Genomic DNA, 23,575 nt, shown 5'->3' on the forward strand with positions numbered 1-23,575 from the left:
AATATCCCGTCCACAAGAATAAATTTTAATGTCAAGTAATGTTTTGTAACAATTAATAAATTAAAAATATTCATTTAGCTAAAGGAAATTCAAAAACCAGGTACAAAAAAAATATATTAAGGTCATGATGATGATGTAAATAAAGAACTAATATTACAGTGGGAATGTTTATTAGATTTATTTGCTTATCTGAATTATTTCTGAACATTAATTCCAACAGTAATTAAAACAGTACATAATACTGAAATACATTAAAAGCCGTAAGTCAATGAGTAGGGTTGCACATAAACATTGATTATTATTTTTATATCGATTTAATCCATACTAACACATCACTTGCAACACTACATAATAATATTTTACAGAAGGTCGTATTGTACTCCATTACGTAAACTATCCAGTAAACTTAGTAACACTTATGTACAATAACTGCAAATAAATATAAACTGCTCATACATTTCAACAACTCACATTACAACTAATTATTTTTACAGTGTCTATTCAAACATTGTGGCTGTGACTCTAATATGAATAAAACAATGTTTTAAAGACAAGTTAATTACTGCTTACAGTAAAATCTCCTAGGTGTTCATTTCAGGATCATATTCACAAGTGTGATCAGAACACATAAAAGTTCTGTGTGAGCTTCACAAACTAATTAATTTAGTTGTCTTTCTTCATCCTCGTGCTTGTCATACGGTAGATAATGGAGTCCCTGCCAGGGTCCATATCCATGATAGCATAGACAATGGCGATCAGAGTGAAGGAGAAAACAACTCCGAACCACAGGATGATGTTGAAAATGGCGGAGTAATCTGAAGTGTATTTGTCGCTGCTGAAGCTCTGAGTCTGCAAGAAGATTCAACATTATAAACAGAGAAGAAAAAAATGGTAATACTATTGCACAGCTATTAATTTTACAAAAAACTTACATCTTTCAATTTTCCTTCATTGCTAACTGAGCGGGTAACACGGCGGCTGTGAATGACATCTGTGGTCACAGCAGTTACCAGTACCGATCCATCGTATGCCTTCACAAAGGCATTGCTCAAATCTTCCAGCACATCACCTGAAATAAATTTTAGATATTTTATATTTATCTATACCACAATTTCACTAAAATCTGTAGTTTATGGTAACTTTCTCATAAATATTTATTATCTTAACCCATAACCAGCCTCTGGTATCCACAGAGACCACATCTATTTGAACTTTATGCTGTGAAGATATGATTGAAAACCAATTACTTTTTTTTAGACCTGGTTAGGGTTAAATAGAGAAACACAGGTCTCAATGCGTCACATATGTTGATATGTTACATATGTACTCAAGGCTTGATGTTTCGGCAGGCCTGTTCATCTCCGCGAGTTTACATCGAAAACAAAACACGCACGATGGCCCACCTACAGGATACTATTTGACAAGGCCTCACATACGAGCGAACATTGACTCACGCACGCGTATTCTTGAGTATGATGGAATAAAATAAAGAAAATGGTGTAGGTACTAAATACTGTGCAGTATTTAACTGCCTAAATAATAATAAAAACACAGAATGTACTTTTTTAAGTTGCCTCAAGACACTGAGAGGTAAATAAGTAGTTAATATTATTCATGATAATTTATGCTAAATAATGTATTTCCTCTGCCATTTTCCGCAGTTTGGCACCTCACGTCACATCATTTTACCGAAGTCAGCCCTATAGCTTCGGCGCAGTGCCGATCACTGACGTTTGTCAACAAAATGGTGCTTGACTCTTGAGACAGGCTAAATTACACCATATTGTTAATGACATTGAGCATATATTTTTTTAAATACCTTCGCGAAGTAAAACTTCTGTACGTAGTACTTATTAATATTCTGTGGTTTCGGGAGCAACACCTACTATAGACCCGTATTTCTCTTTTTTAGTTGAAATGGAATGCAAAAGTTTAAAATCTTATATTTATTAACTTTTTTGAACTATAGCTTATTGCTAGGAATTTTAATACATACCCAAAAGCTTCTTAGCCTCCTTAGCTTGCAGAGAGTTAGGTCCATGGTAGTCAGATAAAGCATGGAGGGAACGGAATCTGAAGTTGTAGAAGTCAACAATGTTGTCGGGGCTCAACGACCGAACCTGAAATTATTTAATATAAATCATTGTTATACTTAAACTTAGTAAAAATTAAAGAACTAGCGGCCGCCCACGTCTTCATAGTATTAGTCATAAATGTTTACGTGTGGATCCCGTTTTACCCCCTTAGGGGTGGTTTCGTAAAATCCGTTGTTAGTGAGCACCTACGTTCTAAAAGGAACCTCCATGAAAAATTTGTAGTTTCTGAGATTTTGTGATGAGTGAGTCAGTCAATCAGTAACCTTTCACTGTTATAGATATCTAATAGATAATGTCAAATATTAGTACACAATCTTACCTGGTTGGCAATAGTTTTTAAAGCCTCCAATTCAGTAAGGAACTGGTAGTCTTCTTCAACAGAGTATTTCAAGTGTTGCAAAGATACTTTTGTAACCTTTGGTGGAGTGATTTCTCCAAATATGTCAGCCCTGGATGTTAACTGAAAGATAAATCATTACAATTTTATATTAGCTCATATTAGAATATTATTTTATTACACTTAAATTGTTAATGATAATCACCTGATCAGTGTCTGAAAGGTCAATCTTGACAAGTTTGTTGCCACCATTGGTAAATCTCTGGTTGATCCTGTGTTTCACGGCTTCAAATGTGTCAGGCTCATACTCGTCAACTGTAAGTGGGTATACTTTTGACTTCAACCCAGCCTGTAAGGATTTTTAAATTATTATAACTTGATATACATTTAGACATCATAACCCTTTCAGCACGGATTGTACTAAACTTGCGTTGACACTCAAAAAATTCTAGAGGTCGCAGATTTTGATTTTGCTGCGCCGAAACGGTCTCGATCGTTTATGCATTACCTATTCTAACCGTTAGAACATACGCGCGGGGGGAAATACTTGCTAGTGACGCGTCAGGACTTGTGCAAGACAGGAGTCATGTTTGTTGACGGCCGAGGTAGACGTGAGTGTTTTGTTTCTATATTTAATGTGATATTTATGTTATGAATCGTATTTATTTCATTTGTTTATATATCCCTTAAATATAAAACAAAAAAATATTACAGTATTTATCAACATTTTCTTATAAAAAGAGCCATTTAGTTGCGAGCGCACGTTCGTGCGTTGTCGTTTTATGTTGTGCTTTTAGGTAACATTGAAATAATACTAAAATGTTATATTTTTCAACAGGTTGTGCTCTAAACGAGAATCTGGTGGAACAACTGATCGGAAATGGGTGCACATCTGACTTGGAGGAGGAATCGGACGAGGAATAACTAAGCGAAGCTTTTCTGTTTCTGGAAAATGATGCAGATAGTCCACACAACGGTGAAGGGAATGAGTCTGATGAAGAAATGGGAGTCCCCTTAGCACAACTGCGGCAATTAAATGTAACAGAGCCTAGAAACCAGCCAGCAGCCTCTACCAGTGGTCTACCAATGCAAGAAAGACGCAGAATTTGGCGCGCAACTAACTTTGAAAACAAATGTCATGATTTTCCACCAAGAGTAACAGCTGGTGAGGTAAAGAAATTAAGGCTAAGGACTTGCTGTGGTTCAGATTGGACCTTGCTGATGCTCTGATTGCTTCGGTTCCTCAGGCTGATCAAGTTTTAGAAGATGAAGCTCCTATTTCTGAACCATCAACTAAAAGATATAGACCAGCTGTGGTTCCATCGTCAGATAAACGATTGGACAAATTTAACCATTTCCTGATCTCACAAGTGGTAGAAATGTAGGTTTGAGAACTGCACGTCTTCCACTACTATCCGTTGCACAAAATGCAACGTTCATTTGTGCCTTGTTAGGAATAAAAATTGCTTCCTAGCATGTCATACCACCAAATTTTCTATTTGATTAATATTGTTACTAAGAAGACTGATTTGTTTCATTAAAAATGGTAGGAAATATCTTTGTTTGTTTTTGATTAATGTTATTGTTCAATAAAGGTGTCATAATTATGTTACTCGAAGTAATTCTGTTTTTAAGTCTAAGAATATCGAAAATGATATTGATGAGATATTTTAAAAAAATCTTGTCATGAAAATGTAATTAATATGCGAGATTAATACTTATGTTGATGAGACTGATAAATAGGGCTATAATAAATAAAGTACTTATAATTAAACAAACTTTGTGTGATTTATTATGGAATGCACGATCCTGCGTTAGCTGAGTAGAACCTGGAACGCACGTACGTGCGATGTCTATTGGGGGGAAACTAGAGGGGGGGGATTTTTTTTACTATTTTTGTTGGGGACTTTGATTGCTATGGGTTACATATAAATACAAGTTTTTTCAAGTTTTCACTTTTTGTTCTGTCGTGCTGAAAGGGATAATGATCATGTTTATTGAATGAAATAAACTTACATCATTTCCAAGGCTGGAAACTCCATCAATGTAGACCTCTACTGCAGCCTCAGGGGTGTTGAATGGGTCTACAATTGAAAGCCCATCCCAGTCAGAGTTCTGCAAGTGAATTATTGGTTTTATATGATGGTAACTAACAAAGAAACATTGCAAGTATTAATATCATTAAAATTGTTTGTACCTCTTCCACGGACAGTCCAAGGGAAGCGGAGAAAACCTCTTTCAGGCCACTCTCAAGGGTCTTGCTAGATCCTGAGAACTTCAGGGATTTCGGGCTGTGCAAGACAGCCAATTCCCCCGAGGCATTGGAGCCTTAAAATATATATAAATACGTTAACGAACAACTAAACAACGTAAATACTAGTTCAAAACGTGTAAATACTTACCAATTACTGATAAAACAAGAGTTATCCAAAAAAGAGCCATTGTCACAGCCATTTTGTTCGAAAATAGATGATCGACTGTCATATGATCACAGTCTTGCTATACGAAATAATTAGAAGCTCATCTGTGTCTATGGAAAATGTGTGAAATCTCAATGCAACGATTGGTATTCCTCCATGTATTTCTGCTGTGTATTTCTGAACGAATAGTTTTGACATTGACATATTTACGGTATTGATTACTGAAATATCCTTATAATTTAAAAAGCTTCTGTTAAAACTGTGTCTGTTTCACTTTTCATTGACAAGTAGTAGTAGAGAAGAAGAGACAACAACAAATTTCCTTATATTTTGAGAACTTCCAAATCCCGCATTTTACTCTAATGTTTACAAAATTTTGGTTATTTTTATGAGCATCGAATTGGCTATTTTGTAAAATTTAGGAAAAATTTGGGAAAGATGTCACACAGAAGATCGAGTTTCCAAGCCAACGATTTGTTTCCCAGGGAAATAGATATTGAGATATGTTTGAAAACATTGAAAATCTATCAAAAAATGGAAGGTGATGTAAACTGTGTTGTTTGGGATGCTTCTTTGGTGTTGGCGAAGTATCTTGAAACAATGTGTCAGCATAAACCTGATTTCTTAAGTGGCATAAAAGTATTAGAACTTGGATCAGGTCTTGGAGTTGTTGGACTGACAGCTGCTACCTTAGGGTAAGTTACAATAATCCTACAAATTTGAATCACACTGATGTTATTAGGTACCACCAACCTTTTCCTTTCCTTTTTCCTTTTCTAGGGCTCAGGTCACACTTACAGATTTGCCAGAAGCATTGCCACTGTTACGGCTCAACATAAATGAAAACAAGACAAAAATTGGCAGCATGGGTGGATATGCCACAGCTGAATCCCTTGTATGGGGAGATAGTACTTCAGAAATACTGAAAGAAGAGTTTGACATGATTGTTATGGCTGATTGTGTTTATTATGAGGAGGTAAACTACTAATATCATAATTCAAACTGTGACTGGTAGAGAATGCCACCCAGTATTAAGTTGGCAAAAATAATTATCTTATTTTAAATTCATAAATATAATTTTCTATTACAGGCTATAGATCCTCTTGTTCAAACACTACAGAGTCTCAACAACACCATGTCAAAGAAGCCTACAATATATTTGACCCAGGAAATGAGAGATTCTGATATACAAAAAGGTTTATGGGACACATTTTATGAGAAACTGACAGATAATTTCAATGTTGAGAAGATCCCAGAAGAACAACAACATGCTAATTATAGAAGTTCTGATATTACATTGTTAAGGATAAATAAGAAATAACTACATTTTGTAACATAAGCTCAAAGCTATATTTATAAATCATTTTTAATTCCATTTTTAATCTCTTATAGTGAGAAGTTGACAAACAAAATAGCACAATAATTGCATTTAATGTAATAAATATTTTTAAGAATACTTAAATAATAAAATCGCTTTTTCGCCACTATGTAAGTAATTTTTATTAAGTGTTTTCATGTATTAAGCTGAAACTCCTGTTACAGTTTAAAGTTTTACCATATCGCCATCTTCTATGTTTAGATTCATAGGAGTATTACCATAATTATTACTAGAAATTCCTTATTAGTCTAGTCGTTATTTATATTAATCGACCGTGGAGACAATATTTACGATTTTTTTATTTCATCTATGAGGTATTTCTCTACCCTTGGCCAGCCGGGCTAGGATGCACGCCATGATACAATCTTATCGATGATATTAACGATACACGTATGGGCTTATCGCGTAAAATGGTGGAATGAAAGCTTAACGCGACTCGCATCCTAGGCCAAGTCGTTCGTTTTGTAACATTTATGTCGTCTCCTGTTTCTACTCGATGATTTACAATGGCTATCGCTTTTTTCTCTGTTGTTTCTTGACTTCTAATCTGTGGTCTTGTCTATGTCATACCCTTTGAGTAATCTGTGGTCTGTCTGTCTGTTTTTAAATGTCAGGTCAGATTTTGTTGCAAAATTTTGTGAATTGCGAGTAGTTTTATTTGATTTTAACTACAAATAGTGAGATTCTCTAACGAAGATCTCTACGTTTGTTATAAAGCAAGTAATATCATGAATTCTTAAAGTATAGGAAGTACGTTACCGCGTCTACTTTTCAGGGAAAGTAGGTGATCCTTACATGAACTTGAGAAACTGCTTTGTCCGCATTAAAATAGTTGAAACCTTGTGGAAACACATTAGTTATTTTTATTTTATTAAACAGATGGATGGCCAGAATCAATCTACTGTTCAGCGCGACAATGTGGAAACGGTAACAGCCGTTGGTAATTCTTGGATAGTATGCCGGTCCAAGTCCCATGGTGGTCGAATTTATTACTTCAATACCCTAACTGGTGAAGCAGCATGGAACTTAAGTGATCAAGAAGTAAGGAGATCTATTTACATTGATGTATTTATGAATTTGGTGTACTTACTTACATAGTTATTTAAATTAGTTCAAAAGTTGGTCAGATTGCAGGTTTTTATTGTTATTGAAATGAAATCTGTTACAATAAAAATATCATCTAATAAGAAATCAATATTAAGCCTTCAGTGTTTGTTCTTCACTGTTTGAAGTATTGTTTTTCAATATTTTTAATGTAACTTGTGTTTTTTACAGATTGAAAAGGCAAAAGCAACAACAAGTATTGTAGGTTCAAAGTTTGAAAGCTGCCCTGAACCAAAGGAACCTCCTATTGACAGTGTCAAAACTTCTATAAGTCCACCAAATACAAAAATACAGTATGTCCCTTCTAGAGTGTACAACAAACAGGTTATAAATAATCAGTTTCCTAAGGAAGCAATTGCGCCAATGCAAGCCTACTATGCTCCTGATTCAGTGGCTGTACATAACAATGGCAATCCAAACGCATGGGGTCTTCCACCGGACTACCAAATCCTCCAAGTTATTGCACCTAAACCTCCAGCACTCCATCCGTTACCAGAAATAGACAATGATATCGATAACAGCTTAGAGCAGCCAGTAATTGTTCAAAATACGTCATTGCCTCTAACACAACGCTACAATCAAATGCCACACACAAATACCATAAATAGAAATTTTGGTATTGGAAATGGACCCAACAAATTTATACCACAGAATAATAGAAATGAATGTTTTGGCCAAAGGAATGGTAATCCATATAATAAATTTAATAGGTTTAGTGACCAAAGGGATTTGCGTCAACGGTTGACTGCAAAGAGATTAAATAATGCATGGAACAATGTCAATGACAATTACCAAGGTATGTTCTTGACACTTATTTAGCCTTAGGGTTTGAGTGTTTCTATGTGTAATAATAATTGATCTCTTTTATTTGTTTTAGATGAAGAAGTCAGTAACAGTCAGTCACCAAGGATACAAATAATGAAGCCAAAGTTTGCCAATGTAGCATGTAGTGATGCAGATGACATTTGGTTAAAGGTGATTTATTTATTTAGAATTAGTAAATTAATGCCCGTTTTCACCATTAATCCCTAATTTTTAAGTGACCCCTATGGTAACACTCAAGAAGAATTTTGTTTTCAATAGGGTCACTTAAAAATTAAGGATTGATGGTGAAAAAGGGCATAAGAATTTCACATAAAATTTATAATGACACATAAATGATTTATTTTTTACTAGCTTTCCGCCCGCGGCTTCGCCCGCGTGGAATTTTGTCTGTCACAGAAAAACTTTATCGCGCGCGTCCCTGTTTCAAAAACCGGGATAAAAACTATCCTATGTTCTTTCCCGGGACTCAAACTATCTCTATGCCAAATTTCATCAAAATCGGTTGCGAGGTTTAAGCGGGAAAGCGTAACAGACAGACAGACAGACAGAGTTACTTTCGCATTTATAATATTAGTTGGGATTTTATTACATTAATTGTAAATAACATGTATACTTAAATATCATATTTTCAGGAACATTCAACTGTTAGAGGTACTCAATTGGTTTTAAATGTGGACCCTCTAAAGAAACTTGTAACTGGTAATGTCAACTCCAGTTTGTATGTTGTGGCCGACCCTGGTGTTTTGTTTAACCACATCAATTTGATTATTAGTGTTGTAAATTCTGGTAAGTGTACATTATCTAGTGCATAACTTTCATGGTTTCTCATTGCCCTACTAAAGTAATCTCAAATCTGCTTTGGCCTTGTGTTTTATGGAAATTTTGCTATGTAACTGTGTTATTCCAATATTTATATTATTGCTAAAAACATAATTATTTGGAACTAGAGGCACAGTGTAAAATGTCTAAAGATATTTATTATTATTTTTATTATTCCAGATGAAAAGTGCCAGCTTATGATCCCTGTCTCTGTAATGGGGACACTTCAAAACAGAAGTAGAGCTTTTGATACACATATTTTTAGCAGAGCACATCAATGTTTACAAATTCTCTCCCAACAAATTAGTGCTGGTAAAGCTGTCTTAGGTATGTGTTTACTGTCATAATAAGTATAGAAAAAAATAATATTATGTTATTTTTTCAATAATGTTGTATTTCTTTTTCAACGAAATTGTCAATGATTAAATGTAAAAACAACAGCACACTAGACTGCAATATTTTCATTGCAAAATCGCACTAATTGCCTCTACTAGGACACTGCTGTGTGTACCATAAAGTGCTGCTGTGTGCTAAGTTAAAAAATATTAATTATGCTCATGCTGCTACAGAGTGGTATAGTGTTGTGTTGAGGCAAATATTCGTATCACAACACTGTTCTTTTAATAAGTCTGTCTAGTAATTCTATTTTGTCAGCTTATTATTATTGGTACGCTATTTCTTCGCTAATGATACTAGAATAGTGAAGATTTCAATTTGTGGCTTACACCTTAGAAGTACTATCGCGGTCGCTGCCGCCTTACTTATACATATCACCCTTACGGTTAAAATTGTCTATGCAGTGCGCAAACTGATTTGCCACTCCCTTTGTTCATTCATGTTTTGGGAATAAGTGGCGCAACAAACGAGCTAGCAAACGACAAGTTAGAGCATTTAGAAGTTAATGTTCTATGTGAATTAGGTTGAATATTGCTTTCGCATTTTACTAATACGCGACGTTGCACATTACGAGTAGGTGTGTGTTAACTATTACCAATTGGAGGCTAATACTATTTACAAATTCCTTCCAATATGATACTATTTACATGTTCCTTCTAAAATGTGCAATCTATCAAGAGACAGGTATAGTTCTTGCCCGGCACTCGCATCCGCTTTACACGAATGAATCCCGGAATCGAACCAACTAAAATCTGATAAAAATTACACCCTGTTTTTTATTGCATAGATCGTTAGGGTTAAGTATAAGGATGAAATCTCTCTAACAAACTTGATAAATCAAATGAAAGGAAAACCATGACATCTTAATTTTTTTAAATTATTCACAGAAAATTTTATGGTATGGTAGTGAATTTTCGAAAAAAAAAACGGAAATCTTTGAATGCAGTTCTATTTCTTTTCAAAAATAAAAGAATGGTTTCTTTGAGTACATTTTTCTATCTACAGTATTAAGAGTACTTTCCCTCCAGGTGGCATTACAAAATTCTACCCTGTATAGTTCGTTTCATCCACGAAGACGCGCGGGGTCGAGGGAAGCGGGGGGTGCGGGGAGTTTGATCCGACCAATCCGAGCGTCATTGTTGGCATTGGCAGCGTTGCAATGAGGGCTATCGTTTTAGCGCTCACCAGTTAGCGCCACTGTAGAGTAAGGTCCTGTCACTTGCTAGTAGCGAAGACAGTGGCACCAACTGGTGAGCGCTAAAGTGGTAGGAGGACTATCGCAATTGCACTCATCAAGATGGCGCCACTGTAGAGTAAGGTCCTGTCAATCGCCAGGGGTGCCAACTGTTAAGTATAAAAACGATAGCCCTCATTGGATAGTTGTCCGTGAGTGCGCGCGCAAATTACATTGATGACGCTCGGATTGGTCGGACCATGCTCCCCGCACCCCGCGCTTCCCTCGACCCCGCGCGTCTTCGTGTATTTAACGAACTATACTATGTATTTGACACCATTCCCCAATAATCCGAAATCTCAACGTTTTTTAAAAATACACTTCATTCTGGTCTTAAAAACTTAATTAATTTGAAATTACCTGTAAATTAAGATTTTTGGTTGCATTGTAATTTTGATAAAAGTAGTTTAATTGAGTTGACAAAATAGTAGTGATGCAACGAATACTACTTTTACGATACGAATATTAAATCTACTATTCGGCGAATACGAATATCTCTACATAGTCATGAAATACTCATAAATTTAACTCTTTTTATTATGGTTAATGTTTTAGTAATTAAAATTTACAAATGGCATTTTTTTTGTTATTTTATCACTTTACTTTGTAACTAATCACAAAACAAAATAATACTTGTACAATCGATCTGCTATTGACTGTCAAATTCCGGAAGAGAACTTACTTACTACTTTGTTACATACTGACCGGGGTAACTCCCGTCGTGTCGTTGTGGCTATAGTGTTCAGAGACACACACGTGCGTGACAAAATTTAAAAAAGTAGGTATTCGTATTCGTAATTATTATCATTTCACCGAATACGAATATTCGGTAAATATCTACTATTCGGCAAATACGAATACTCGTATTTGTATTTGTTGCATCATTACAAAATAGTGACGTCACTTGCTTGTATTGCCATACAAAAATCTAAGGGAGTCTCGTTTTGACAGTTTTAAAAATGGTGGTGTCAAATAGTTTATTCGTCCTCAAAGAGTTTATTCGTCCTCAAAGAGAGAATAACCAGTACACCCTATACTCCTAGAAATTTCTTTCTAAAAATGTAGCTGGTTCATACCTAAATATACAGGTTGGAAACGATAAGTGATCTCACTCGATTATTTCTAAACTATACAAGATATCAATAAACTAGTTACTGATCCTGAAAGTGCTTCATGAGCTCTATTAATCGGTATTAATGATAGGTTACAGAATAAACTGGATCTATCCGAAAATTCAATGTTTCCTATTTTGGTACCGTTTGAAAGAGCTCATGCAGCACTTTCAGGATCAGTTACCAGTTTTTCAATATCTTTTATAGTTTAGAAATAATCGAGTGAGATCACTTAACGTTTCCACCCTGTATGTAATACTATTTTTATAATATCAATTATTTTCAGGAAGAGACCTCACAAGTGACAGTAATGCATATGATTTTTGTTGCAAATTAAAAGCAGAACATAATGTGGTAAGTTATTATTTGCATACTAGCGGCTGCCCGCGACTTCGTACGCGTGGACCTCGTTTTACCCCCGTTAGATATCATGTTGATAGATGGCGTTTTACTGCTTCCCCTGCATGAATATTTACGAAGGTCAAAGACAGTTGTTTGTCCAGCGCTGTAGATTTTAACCAATGACGATAGATGGCGCTTTTTAGACACGTCTTATTTATCTATTGAGATTTATTTGTCACTTAACGTCATAAATTATTGCCTATGTATGTTAATCTGGGTTATAAACAATAATACTGTTAAATTTCAACAAAATCCGTTCAGTAGTTTTTGCGTGAAAGAGTAACAAACATCCAGACATCCAAACTTTCGCCTTTATAATATTAGTAGGATAGTAGGATTTTAAACAACAAGCATTGGAGCTATGTAAAACCTAAAGTGCAAATAAGTTTTATATTTACCATAATATTATGCTTGAGTTCTTTAAAGTAATTTTTGTGTTATAGGTTCTCATATCGAACAATATTCGATGGAGAAGAAATAATGATAACACCATAACTATACTCAGTGCTCAAGAACTAAAAGATACGCTATCTAATGTGCATCCACCAAAACGAATATTAGGCGACCATAATATTGAAATTACAATACCTAATCTTCAAGCAAATGCCGCAAAATATTCAAAAGCGATGTCTGTAGGGACTCAGTTTGATGTGTATGAAAAAGAGTGCATTGGAACTCTAACAAGTAATACGTTTACTGCCACTAGTAACTTACTTAGTAAACCAACATCAAAGAATGCTGTTGATATTGGAATACAAACTGACCAGTTACCAGAACTTCAGAGCTCACCGAAACTGAGTTCCATGGGAGTAAACACTGAAACATGTAATTCAAGTAATGTCAGTGAAGAAAGCAAAGATCGGCAAAATAGAGATGTTGTGGATTCCAATGAAATACCTAAACGAAGAGAAATACGACTGAAAAGGAACATCTCTCATCAGCCAGCAACGGGTAATAATGGAGAAAAGAAACAATTCAAATGGCGGAGAAAAAGAATTGCATCAGCTCCACACGATAATACAACAGATGAGAAATCGACGACATTTAGCGATCATTCTTCCAATACAGAAGGTCAAACTCATACCAAACAGGCGGGCCCAGAACCTAGATTTGAGAATATATTCCCTCATGAAACTAGAAATTCTTACTTCGAACCCATTGATGGTAGTGAAACCAGTAGCTCATGTTTCATACAAAAAAGTGTTGATGAAAAAATCGTTATCGAAGAGACTTCTACGTCTGGAGTAATTTCCAATACGGTCAGTAATGTTGATTCTGAAAGCATGCACAATGAAGAGATTTATAACAAACTAAACAATGAACAAAAGGATTTATACAAATGCGTGATGTTCGAAGTCGAAAGCCCTACCATGGAAGAGTATTTAAAAATGAGGAGTGATGAGTGGGTTTCTAGATTTGTTCAAATAATGGAAGAGGTTTTGAGTCAAATATTACAACAAAGACCTACATTTTTTAATCGCATGTTACCACCTCCTTGGACAATACATGAAGCAACTGAATGTATCAAAAAGAAATTTGAAAATGATCCTGATGTAAATGATGCGGCAAATATGTTAACTAAAGTTCTGTTTAGAATCAGCGATGGCAGAGGTATTTATTGTATTAAGGGGGTATTTAATTTTCTGAATTAAACTTATAGTCACTGATTTAAAAATCTGTTTTCAGGTAATATTAGCGTGAATTTGAAACCATCAGAGTTCATGGAATTGTATAGTTACGGTGTTTATTTGGTCGACGCATTGCAGGTGAGTTAATCGCTATATTAAAATTAAAAATGTATACCTTTTTCAGCCGCAATGACAACTTTTTAAATGCATAAATGTGTTTTAACCGACTTCAAAAAAAAGGAGGAAGTTCTCAATTCGACTGAATGCTTTTTTTAATGTTTTTTTTTCAGTCTGTCAGCAACATTGAAGACCTTCAAACAGCCGCAGATTCCTTAGCCAAACTGTTAAGTGATATTACCGACCCAAACCTCGATACCAGTCACACGGAAGCCTTTTTGGATACTTCCCATCATCGTTCTGCAAATAACACAGATGTCAGCATCGGTAAGCATTACACTTTCGTTTCATCGTTACCGATAAATATACTATAAACAATCTAATAACTATAGATTTTAATTATGTTCCAAAATTATTATTCTTAGATAAACCACACAATGATAACACAAGTGAAACACCGAAACCCGATGAAAATAAGCTACCTGTTTTTAAAAGCCCAAAAAGTTCTGATAATAATGCTGAAATAAAGAAATACAATCTCAGATCCAATCGAAAAAGAGCAATGGAGGTGAGTTTTTAAAATAGGTAATAAAAAAATTACCTGTAATGTTTATGAACAATATATTTCATTCGAATTATTTTTAGGACGAAGAAAGGACTGAACAACCCGTCAAATTCATTAGAAAGATTGATATTGAATCTACATTTTTCACAAGTTTGAAACTTCAGAAAAATCAGGACAGCCCAAACGTCGCCATAAATTTTTTGACTCGTTCTGCTGCATGTCATAATACTTTATCGAATACTGTGCACGAAAAACCTATAAATAGTTTAAACAATGATGAGACAAATGAAGCTAAAACTGAAATAGATAAGCCAATTAACGAGCCAAAAATAATTAGGAATTTTAGCAAGTGTCTAGCCGAGTACGAAGAGAAGTTAAAAAATAAACAAAAAGAATCGTTACCTATGGATGCTATGGATGCACATTTCTCTAACAGTGATGATGGTTATGAGGATTACTATGACTATGATTATGGATACCGCGATTTTGATAATGTTGAGGATTTCGAAGACACTGAATACTATGGTGAAGGAGATGAATCTCAATTATGTGACGAAAAGAATGTCGACAAAAATGGAAATTCTTATTTTGAATGTTTTATCCATAAATTTTTCAATGAAATCCAGGAAACATTTTTAGATGTGCATTCGTTTTGGTAAGTTTCTATCTACTTACCTACTTTAGCAGTTTTGACTGAGTTTTTTGTTCACTCGAGTAACCTCTTCTTGTCGTTTGTAGTGCAAAGTTTAAAGAAGAACTAAGTGTTTCCAAGACGTTAAGTTCTCCAAGAAAGTTTGAAGTACAAGACAAAGCTGAGAAGGCGCGGTTACATATACAAATACTTCTTTGTTCCTTAAAAACGTATGTATATTTACAAACATCATAATAATATGGTTACTAATATCTTTTGCATTATTTATGCATATTTAATTCACTTTTTAGCATACTTTCTCGGGAGAAGATTGTCGGTGGAAAAAAAATTCTGAATATTTTCAAAGAGGTTGGATTTCACCTTGATGCCAATAAGTCTATTGAGTACAGGTGAGAAATCTTACAAATTTTATTATCACCTTCGTTAAGGTCAGTTTAGATGACGTCTTCATGGCAAGTTCTTTTGTTTGTCTTAAACTTATTTACTTCGAAGTACATCGAACATTTGCTGTACAAGATGACAATCCAAGGAGTAGCAAATTTTCACGACTTTGAACCGTATGCTTTGGTTTTAGGGATATCATCGCACAGTATTCGAGTCAAGCCAACACTCTCCTAGAAGCAGTCAATGTAGTTATTGAAGCCGTAAAGTAGCCAAATAGTATCTCTTTGTAAGTATTTTGTTATGCAGAGATGAACTGAAAGTGCAAAAGGAAGTGATATCTCTTTTATTATAATTTTTTATTGACTCTCTTAACTGTAAATACATGACTGTTGATTCTTTTTAAAGTTGTAAGTATTCAGTAAATGTTTTACATTTTTATTTTATTTTACTATACAAATACCTCCTGGCCTGCACAGAATTATTTCAAAGTTGAAGACAAATACAGATAAGTAAATAAAATACCAAAATTATAGGAAATATTAAAAGCTGTCTGTGCCAAGCCCTATTTCATAATAAACATTATATTAAAACAGATGTAAATTAAAAAATATTAACAAAAAAACTGAAACATTTAAGACTTATGGCACAAAGTGATATTGGAAAATAAATTAATTGTCTAATTCTAAGATTAATTAAAGCCTTTTCCGTCCATCATAGCCTGCGCGCAATATTTCGGGAACTGTATTACTGACAGGAGGAAGTCCGTGAGTCCCTGAAAGAGAGAAAATAATGATTAATTTATATTATCAGCTTTGATTTGATTAGATTTTAGATCATCCTTCGTCTTCGCATCGAATAATATTATTTTAGAAAATACTAAAATTGGGCCATATTTCAAAACTCATCAAACTTTTCTATGGACATTAATATCTAAAATTGGTCATAATAATCTCAAAACTCATAAAAGTTTTTATGGACATAATATGGCTTGTTCGAACTCCAGTGTCAGTTTGACGTCAAATTTTGGGACACCCTGTATTTAAGCCTTTTTTTTTTGTGTAAGATGTTCGTTCATCTTTCCAAATACATAAATATTTCATTTTGTTATAGCGCGAAGATGGCCATAATGGCATAAATAATTATCTATCAAACGGCTTACTCATATCAAACGTTACCAAAGAATTCAATTTAATAACACATTGATAACTGGATTACCCGTTATAATGAAAATTGATAATTCATAGTTAACTCCTGGATCGCGCATTTTATATTACAAATCAGTACATATTATTATAGTTAGTGGAAATTAGTGCTGTTTGGACAGCCGCAGTTGCGGGTTCGATTCTCGCAATATTAGTTTGATGGCACTTATTAGTATGTATTGGTAGTAATTCAGATGTGATATAATCCGTTATCTATGGTCACCATAGTAACAGCTTGGCTTACTTTGGGCTTGGCAATTTGTTGTGTACGTATGATTCAATTATTTTTGTCATTGGTCTGACCTTATTTATTTTTCTGTTACTGTATTATTTTTAGACTAGACGCAGACCATCGATTTTTAGTTGGCCGATAGTTGGGCCCGATTTTAATTTGTATGAAGAATCGGCCAAATCAAATCGGTGTAATGTGCGCACTTCCATACATGCCCATACTGATCAACTGCCCGACTAAACTATTCGCCGACGAAAAATCGATGGTCTGCGCCTAGGCTTAAAATCTATTAAAAGCGAATAATATTATGAAATTAATGAAGCTCAAAACCTTGAATTTATTATCGAGTGTACATTAATTTTTGAATTCGTAATATGGGCCTTGATCCCGCATGTTTTTTGCTGTAAGAATATTTGCCCTAACTTAGGTCACAATAGATCTCTAACTGTTACATTTTAGTACTTACCGATAGCGGTTCTATGCAAACTGTGAATGGAATTAGAAGGATATAAAAGCCAGCTGCAATTCCAGCTATCCAAAATCCGATGAATATCAGAATGATGAGCCAAATTATTGAGAATAATACGTTGCCCATTTTCTGAAAACAATAATAAATACCGATTAAAATAGGTGTTATGAACGCTCGTCAAGAACGTGTGGCCAAAACAGAAACAGTAGTTAGTACTAACAATGATTTCATAGAGTATTTTCAAAGAGTAGGTAGGGTTAGTAATAAAATAAGACATTGAAGGAATTTAAAAAATATTTCGAAGAGAGAAATCAAGTTGTTTTGATCTTTGGCTTCATAATCTGTACTGAAATCACAGTTGGTGACTTTCATTTCTTTGTATTTTTTATTTAAATACTTGTTTAAGTTGTTTGGTGACACACTGATAATACGTAGGACTTAAAGGAATTTTTCATTCGCGTAAACGTCAACAAGTACATGTTAGTTGAATCATAGATGGCTACGTAACGTAGGCGTAGGTGGTAACTCCTACAACATTAATCTTTTTACATTTTATTGTTATCAAGTAAAGTAATCTTCCAATTATACAGTCATCATCATCAGGTCACTATGACCTGAAAAAACACGACTCCTTTTCAATTTATCAGAAGAATAGAAAATATTTCAAAAAAAAAAACCAAACAATATGGACATTGGGCGGTGCTTCTTAACAGATCTACTGCACTTTCCCTTTATTTATAAGGCTTGAAACAGTTGGTAGACGATTCTTCACGGCAAGTTATATCAGCATCGTTAACCTTATTATTATAATACCTTCCGGCAGTCATATAATATAAATCCTACTTAACATCCTTTCGAAGTTTCTATTGCTAATTGCTTCATATACGCATAAACGTGCAAGCGCATAATTTGTCTGGCCGTGGAATCGAACCGTTCTGCTAACTAGACCTTACGTTATGCGTATTGCGTATATCTAGCCATCTAGAACGGTATTATATTCTGTTACCTAATAAATTCAAGTATTGACTTAAGTATTTATAGTACTAATTTCCACCATTGATTTTGTTTTTACATTTGGGTGTAATATTTTTTTTAAATAACTCAATATTATTCATTTTACATATCAATTCGTAAATAACGACATCGATATGAAGCGATAAGCATTTCGTATTTACAATAGAATAGTTAACGTACGCCAAATACCTACCTACTTAGTTGTACTGTATTAATACACCGGTCGTAAACACACTTGGTAAATATACCAAGGCGTAGTATTTTAAGAAATGCATAATTTTCTACTGTACAATGGTCACTAACTTATCTAAAGAATCATGTTTACGGTACCTCCTAAAAATAGATAAGATTAGTAAACTGAGACACGGAACGCGTCCGGCGGAGAGCGTAGTGAAAGCCAGTGAACTGCCTGAATGTAAACATTGATGTCTTACCGGTTTTCGTTGCTGGACGGTTACAAAATCACAACACGAATCAAAGTCGACCTATCGCTCCACAGGTTGGATTTTAACTGCGGGTGTTGGCTGACACTACCTCTAGCCACCTTATCTGGGTGACGGAATGTTGACGCTACGGGGACTGGCTTTAGTATGCATAGTATTTTACGACCTAATTGATAATGAAGTGGGCTTCGGCTTCGATGTTCCGTCATATTACGCATCTGTATGTTGGTGAATGAGTTGAATCATCTGCTGTTTGAGTAAGTATAGGTAAGTAGGTAATATTGCAAGGAAGTTTATCGCAACTTGCATTTTTATTACTCATTTTAGCAATGTAATCACACGAGCATTAATTTGTGAAGCCTACTTCTTACTTACTGTCTTTTAATTGATGTTGTATTTGGCTGGGGACAACTACATTGTAAAGGTTGTGGGTTTGATTCCCCGCTTTAGCCCTTAGGAGATTTTTTCAAGTTACTTATAATTTTCAAACAAACTGTAAAGATTGTAATTTCTTAACTACATAACACAAGAGAATGAATTGAGAAAAACTTATGTTGAGTGATACCTAAACAAGAAAGGTTTGTGCAAAGATCATTTAGGTACTTGCACACTGCACAGGAAATGCTTCTGTAAATAATTTTGGTTCCTGCATGTTTGATTAGATAAGGATTTGGTGTGGGCTCTGTTCAACGTTATAGGTAGGTGCATGGAACTATGGAGTGTCAGAATTCTCATATAGTGGACTAGGTGACCTTGAGTTTCCTAAAAAAGTAATGATGATAACCGAGACGAGCGTCGCAAGCGCAACCTAAGTATGATGCCTAAGTAATTTTGTTGGTCCCATCATGTGCCCATATTTCTGTTCCTACTTTTCATTTACCTATCGCCTTGATGACTGAAAAGTACAAAAGATGAACTTAATGCGTACAGTGGAGCATTCTCCTCCACTCAACTATGGGTCAAGCAGAAACTTATGTAGCCAATGCCGAATCAATGACTGCTCATTTGTCTTGTCTCAGTACCAAATAAATAACTAAGTGAGTGCCTGCGTTGTTTTTAGTCGATCAAACAGAAATAGTAGGTTCTACATTTTCCTAAATAACAGTACTTTCATCAGGACCAATTGCAAGGCAGATCCTGAAATTCAGTTCTGTGGGGAAAATTGTTGCATTTGAGCAGTAGAAAAAACCTTTTTATGGGGAAAATTGTTGCATTTGAGCAGTAGAAAACAACATTCTGTGTTTATTTCACCCTTTTTTTTTGTTGTACAACACTGACATTAGGGCCAAATGAGTTATACCCAGAGCTGTAAAATGCTTTTAAAAAAGCGTTTGCATTTGATGTCTAGGGATGTGACAAAAAATATTTCAGAAAATAGACTAACGATTTAAGAAAAAAAAAACTATTTATTTTTATGGAGTTACACTAGAACACACTAGAAGATGACTAAGTAAATTGTTAGACAGTGTAACAAAAATCAAGTTTCTACAGAATGGTATTTTTATTTTAACAGAATATTATTATAATTTTGTGCATTTTATTATTATTTGGAAGAATGTGTAGAAAATATTGATACACAAGGTGATATGTATGAGTAAAGTATTTTATTTTGTACATCCCTACATACAGCTGTCTCATGTCATCATGTTGTGTTGTCAAAGTTGTCAAACTTGTGAGAAATGTCAGAATTTGTTGTGATGATGAGTGGTGGTTTTTTGATGATGAAATTTTAATTAATTACGATTAAAATAACAAATAACTTTTTGCTGCATCTTCAATACCTCTTATCAGTATCTAATAATCGTTTTAAATGTATCAGGATAATCTGCAAATAATCTATATCTTGAATTTTTATTAAACTGGGTAAGTTAAAACTAAGTTTTTACTAGGTAGGAATTAACTTTTTTGATTTACTACTTACCTAGTTTCAAACACATTCTTGAGCTCTCAGTGATTTTTTTTAAAGTTCTAAACTAACTAATTAATTTCAGGTTTCAACAAACATAGTGCACTAGATTGCATTAAAAAAGTTGTTTGAGAAGCAATGGCTGGCTATTTTGAAGAAATGGGATGGCGTGAATTACAAGATGGGGAACAACCAAACCACCTCCTTCATATGGCACGGTTTATGCTTGACATTGGATTGCATGAAGATGGATTCAGTGGTCAATGGCCGAGTTAAGTTTAAATTATTTTTCTGTATTACAGTTTGTTAAACAGACAATAATATTTAAGTCTTCATGACGGTTAATTTCGTCTTGTAATCATTAAATTGAAAAAGTATTTTAACTATGATCACAGTAAAATTTGGAGTGTCCTTCATTGTTATTTTGTGTTATTAAGGTACAAATACTTACCTAATTTGGTATGGTATTAACAGTTTTTGTCCTATAATACTCTGAGTAACAATAACAAGTATTTTATAAAAAATCAAAATCAAAAATATTTATTCAGTTTAGACCACAAGTGGCACTTATGAACATAGCAGTTTATACTGTGTCTATTTACACACATTTATAAACAGGGGTAGTTGTCGGTTAGAAGATGATTGTTAAAAGTGAGTTCAAGGGTGTAGATTAAAAGAGGTCTATGTCCAGCAGAAGACAACTCTGAATTGTATAGTATACAGCACATCAGTTTTTTTTTTTTTGCAAAATTGCACCTATTACTATGTTATCGCTTATTTATTATGTTTTTAAGATGTGTTTTCAGTGTTTACCCTAATGTGTTGTCTTCTGTACACCGTTAAAAGTTATCTTATGTAACTAATCTGTTATTTCCTCTACAGATTACCACCACCAGCTTCCAAAGAAGTAGTGAAGAACCTACCAGAAAAAACTATCGAAACTAGTGATGAGAGCTGCACAATTTGCTTGAAAACATTCCTTGTCGGTGAAAAAGCAACGACAATGCCTTGCAATCACCAGTTCCACAATAAATGTATCCTGGTGTGGTTAAACAAGGTAATATATTCAGTACATTCTTACAGTATTTGTTTATCTACCAACACTAATATTATAAAGAGGAAAACTTTGTTTGTTTCGTTGTAATGAATAGGCTCAAAAACTACTGGACCGTTTTTAAAAATTCTTTCACCATTCGAAAGCTACATTATCCACGAGTAACATAAGCTAAATTTTATTTTAGAAAAAAATAGGGTTCCGTAAAATATGTAGATAATGTAGTCCACGCGCGCGAAGCCGCGGGCGGAAAGCTAGTATGTAGTATAGTTACAGTAATTGTAAGTCTTGCCATCATTCAAGGCTGACTAACATTAACACCTTCATAACATTTGGCAAATACAGGCTGATTCTTTGATAGATGCTCAAAGAAAAACAGGTTCACATTCTCAAAAAATAATTGATATCCCTAAATTCAATTACTTATTGCTGATGACAATTTATAAGGATGTTTTTTTTTTATTTGTACTTGGTTTTCCTAAGAGAAGTTGTTGTATTTGATTACCTGCAAAATAATCATTCTGTATAGTTTATGTAATGATGAAAAAAATAGCAGATTTATTATGATAACTAATAGCACTATTACTAAACATAATCACTTGACTAATATAACTAATATTTACTTTGATAATATTTTTAAAGTTACAATTAAAACAATATAATCACCATTTTTCAGACCAACTCTTGTCCATTCTGCCGGCACGAGTTACCCACTGATGATGAAGGTTATGAAGCATTTAAAAAGGAGAAGAAACGTGCAGTGCAGCGTGAACAAGAATTAGACATTCTGCACAATTCCATGTTCAGTTAATTCCAATTTCTTCTACTTTATTCATTACATACTAAAGTATAATTTCGTGTTTTCTGGTGTACCTGCGGTATAATGGTTTTAGTATTCAATGTAAATAATTTACTTATGAGTAATATATTAGTTTTTATGTAAATACATGGGTGGTAATACATTGTAAACTTTTATTCATCTAACTGTGTAATATAAGGCTGAGTTGCATCACCTTAACTTTAACTGTTACTATAACTTTAACCGATGTTTTTGTATGGAGTTTCACAGACTTGACGTTTGTTATAGCTAAAGTAAGATGGTGCAACCCAGTGTACACTAACTATCCTTTACATCTAGCATGATGCAATTTTTCTGAAATGCAAACCTTAACGTTTTGTTATGTAAACACATTGATATTTTAAGTCTTTCAAAGCTGGGGAAGTTGTTAAATCGTACTACATCTCGTATGGTCATTCTGATACTAAAAGCCTGTGAAGAACCATTGCAGTGGCAGCATCACATATTTGAAAAAACCTCTAGTATAATGTTGTGTAAATATTCTATTTACTTTTTGATGATGATGATGAACTATTAAAGTAGGCGCACACCGTTGATTTTTAGTTGGCCGATAGTTGTGCCCGATTTTAAATTGTATGAAGAATCGGCCAAATCGAATCGGCGTAGTGTGCGCACTCCCATACATGCCCATACTGATCAACTGTCCGACTAAACTATCTGACGACGAAAAATCAACGGTGTGCGCCTACTCTTAAAGGTCAGCGCATATAGAGACGGGAAGTGCGGGAAAGCGGTCGCGATCCGGGACGATATTTTTTTGTAATGTTCTAGATTGTATAAAATCAGTCACATAGAAAGCAGACGCCTAGTAGCACCTCCCGCCGCAATATGCGTCTAGCGTTTTGCGCGGGATCGCTATAGCCTTGATCACACGTATTGATGTGCCGTTCCCGAGAACGCTCTTTCAACTGAGAATATTCTCGGGAG

At 34.4% G+C, this 23,575-nt stretch overlaps 4 protein-coding genes and 2 long non-coding RNA genes across 8 annotated transcripts; 4 read left to right on the plus strand and 2 right to left on the minus strand.

The window, feature by feature from the left end:
• Positions 1 to 153: 153 nt before the first annotated feature.
• On the minus strand, positions 154 to 4,945 carry LOC135076845 (ATPase H(+)-transporting accessory protein 2). Its single transcript, XM_063971312.1, has 8 exons — positions 4,836 to 4,945; positions 4,631 to 4,761; positions 4,450 to 4,548; positions 2,639 to 2,782; positions 2,416 to 2,556; positions 1,997 to 2,120; positions 933 to 1,069; positions 154 to 849 (listed from the first exon to the last, which is right to left on the minus strand). Exons 1-8 carry the CDS (start codon positions 4,915 to 4,917, stop codon positions 664 to 666), a joined length of 1,044 nt encoding a protein of 347 aa, XP_063827382.1. The 5' UTR covers positions 4,918 to 4,945; the 3' UTR covers positions 154 to 663.
• LOC135076850 (uncharacterized) lies at positions 2,940 to 3,991 on the plus strand. Its single transcript, XR_010258342.1, has 2 exons — positions 2,940 to 3,044; positions 3,272 to 3,991. It is a non-coding gene; the product is annotated as an uncharacterized LOC135076850 (long non-coding RNA).
• Positions 4,946 to 5,013: 68 nt separating the features above from the next.
• LOC135076848 (protein N-lysine methyltransferase METTL21D-like) lies at positions 5,014 to 6,366 on the plus strand. The gene is made up of 3 exons (XM_063971315.1): positions 5,014 to 5,548; positions 5,634 to 5,829; positions 5,944 to 6,366. The coding sequence occupies exons 1-3, from the start codon at positions 5,292 to 5,294 to the stop codon at positions 6,172 to 6,174; spliced, it is 684 nt and encodes a 227-aa protein (XP_063827385.1). The 5' UTR covers positions 5,014 to 5,291; the 3' UTR covers positions 6,175 to 6,366.
• A 479-nt stretch (positions 6,367 to 6,845) lies between these two features.
• Positions 6,846 to 15,905, plus strand: LOC135076851 (uncharacterized). 3 transcript variants are annotated; one of them, XM_063971316.1, is made up of 15 exons: positions 6,846 to 7,011; positions 7,111 to 7,272; positions 7,507 to 8,131; positions 8,213 to 8,310; positions 8,793 to 8,946; positions 9,160 to 9,306; positions 12,008 to 12,075; positions 12,567 to 13,734; positions 13,810 to 13,889; positions 14,042 to 14,195; positions 14,294 to 14,436; positions 14,514 to 15,088; positions 15,172 to 15,294; positions 15,376 to 15,474; positions 15,660 to 15,905. In XM_063971316.1, the coding sequence occupies exons 2-15, from the start codon at positions 7,111 to 7,113 to the stop codon at positions 15,736 to 15,738; spliced, it is 3,675 nt and encodes a 1,224-aa protein (XP_063827386.1). In that variant the 5' UTR covers positions 6,846 to 7,011; the 3' UTR covers positions 15,739 to 15,905. The 3 variants fall into 3 exon arrangements, with proteins under 3 accessions (XP_063827386.1, XP_063827387.1, XP_063827388.1); XM_063971317.1 differs by having other exon boundaries at positions 6,846 to 6,981; XM_063971318.1 differs by having other exon boundaries at positions 6,846 to 6,947.
• A 151-nt stretch (positions 15,906 to 16,056) lies between these two features.
• On the minus strand, positions 16,057 to 19,107 carry LOC135076856 (uncharacterized). Its single transcript, XR_010258343.1, has 2 exons — positions 18,821 to 19,107; positions 16,057 to 16,241 (listed from the first exon to the last, which is right to left on the minus strand). It is a non-coding gene; the product is annotated as an uncharacterized LOC135076856 (long non-coding RNA).
• Positions 19,108 to 20,496: 1,389 nt separating this feature from the next.
• Positions 20,497 to 22,751, plus strand: LOC135076505 (E3 ubiquitin-protein ligase RNF181-like). The gene is made up of 4 exons (XM_063970959.1): positions 20,497 to 20,692; positions 20,821 to 21,005; positions 21,616 to 21,792; positions 22,466 to 22,751. The coding sequence occupies exons 2-4, from the start codon at positions 20,874 to 20,876 to the stop codon at positions 22,598 to 22,600; spliced, it is 444 nt and encodes a 147-aa protein (XP_063827029.1). The 5' UTR covers positions 20,497 to 20,692; positions 20,821 to 20,873; the 3' UTR covers positions 22,601 to 22,751.
• The last annotated feature ends 824 nt before the right edge of the window (positions 22,752 to 23,575 follow it).

The sequence above is a fragment of the Ostrinia nubilalis genome, chromosome 12 (assembly GCF_963855985.1).
Source record: "Ostrinia nubilalis chromosome 12, ilOstNubi1.1, whole genome shotgun sequence".
Lineage (NCBI taxonomy): Eukaryota > Metazoa > Arthropoda > Insecta > Lepidoptera > Crambidae > Ostrinia > Ostrinia nubilalis.

Excerpts from the sequence above, each read along its gene's own strand:
- LOC135076845 (XM_063971312.1), bottom strand. The coding sequence starts at position 4,917 with ATGACAGTCGATCATCTATTTTCGAACAAAATGGCTGTGACAATGGCT. Across the intron at positions 2,121-2,415 it reads TAAAAACTATTGCCAACCAG|GTTCGGTCGTTGAGCCCCGA; the intron begins GTAAGATTGTGT and ends AAATAATTTCAG. Across the intron at positions 850-932 it reads ATGAAGGAAAATTGAAAGAT|ACTCAGAGCTTCAGCAGCGA; the intron begins GTAAGTTTTTTG and ends ATCTTCTTGCAG.
- LOC135076848 (XM_063971315.1), top strand. The coding sequence starts at position 5,292 with ATGTCACACAGAAGATCGAGTTTCCAAGCCAACGATTTGTTTCCCAGG. Across the intron at positions 5,549-5,633 it reads CTGACAGCTGCTACCTTAGG|GGCTCAGGTCACACTTACAG; the intron begins GTAAGTTACAAT and ends TTCCTTTTCTAG. Across the intron at positions 5,830-5,943 it reads ATTGTGTTTATTATGAGGAG|GCTATAGATCCTCTTGTTCA; the intron begins GTAAACTACTAA and ends TTTCTATTACAG.
- LOC135076505 (XM_063970959.1), top strand. The coding sequence starts at position 20,874 with ATGGCTGGCTATTTTGAAGAAATGGGATGGCGTGAATTACAAGATGGG. Across the intron at positions 21,006-21,615 it reads GATTCAGTGGTCAATGGCCG|AGATTACCACCACCAGCTTC; the intron begins AGTTAAGTTTAA and ends TATTTCCTCTAC. Across the intron at positions 21,793-22,465 it reads TCCTGGTGTGGTTAAACAAG|ACCAACTCTTGTCCATTCTG; the intron begins GTAATATATTCA and ends ACCATTTTTCAG.
- LOC135076851 (XM_063971316.1), top strand. The coding sequence starts at position 7,111 with ATGGATGGCCAGAATCAATCTACTGTTCAGCGCGACAATGTGGAAACG. Across the intron at positions 7,273-7,506 it reads GGAACTTAAGTGATCAAGAA|ATTGAAAAGGCAAAAGCAAC; the intron begins GTAAGGAGATCT and ends TGTTTTTTACAG. Across the intron at positions 12,076-12,566 it reads TAAAAGCAGAACATAATGTG|GTTCTCATATCGAACAATAT; the intron begins GTAAGTTATTAT and ends TTTGTGTTATAG.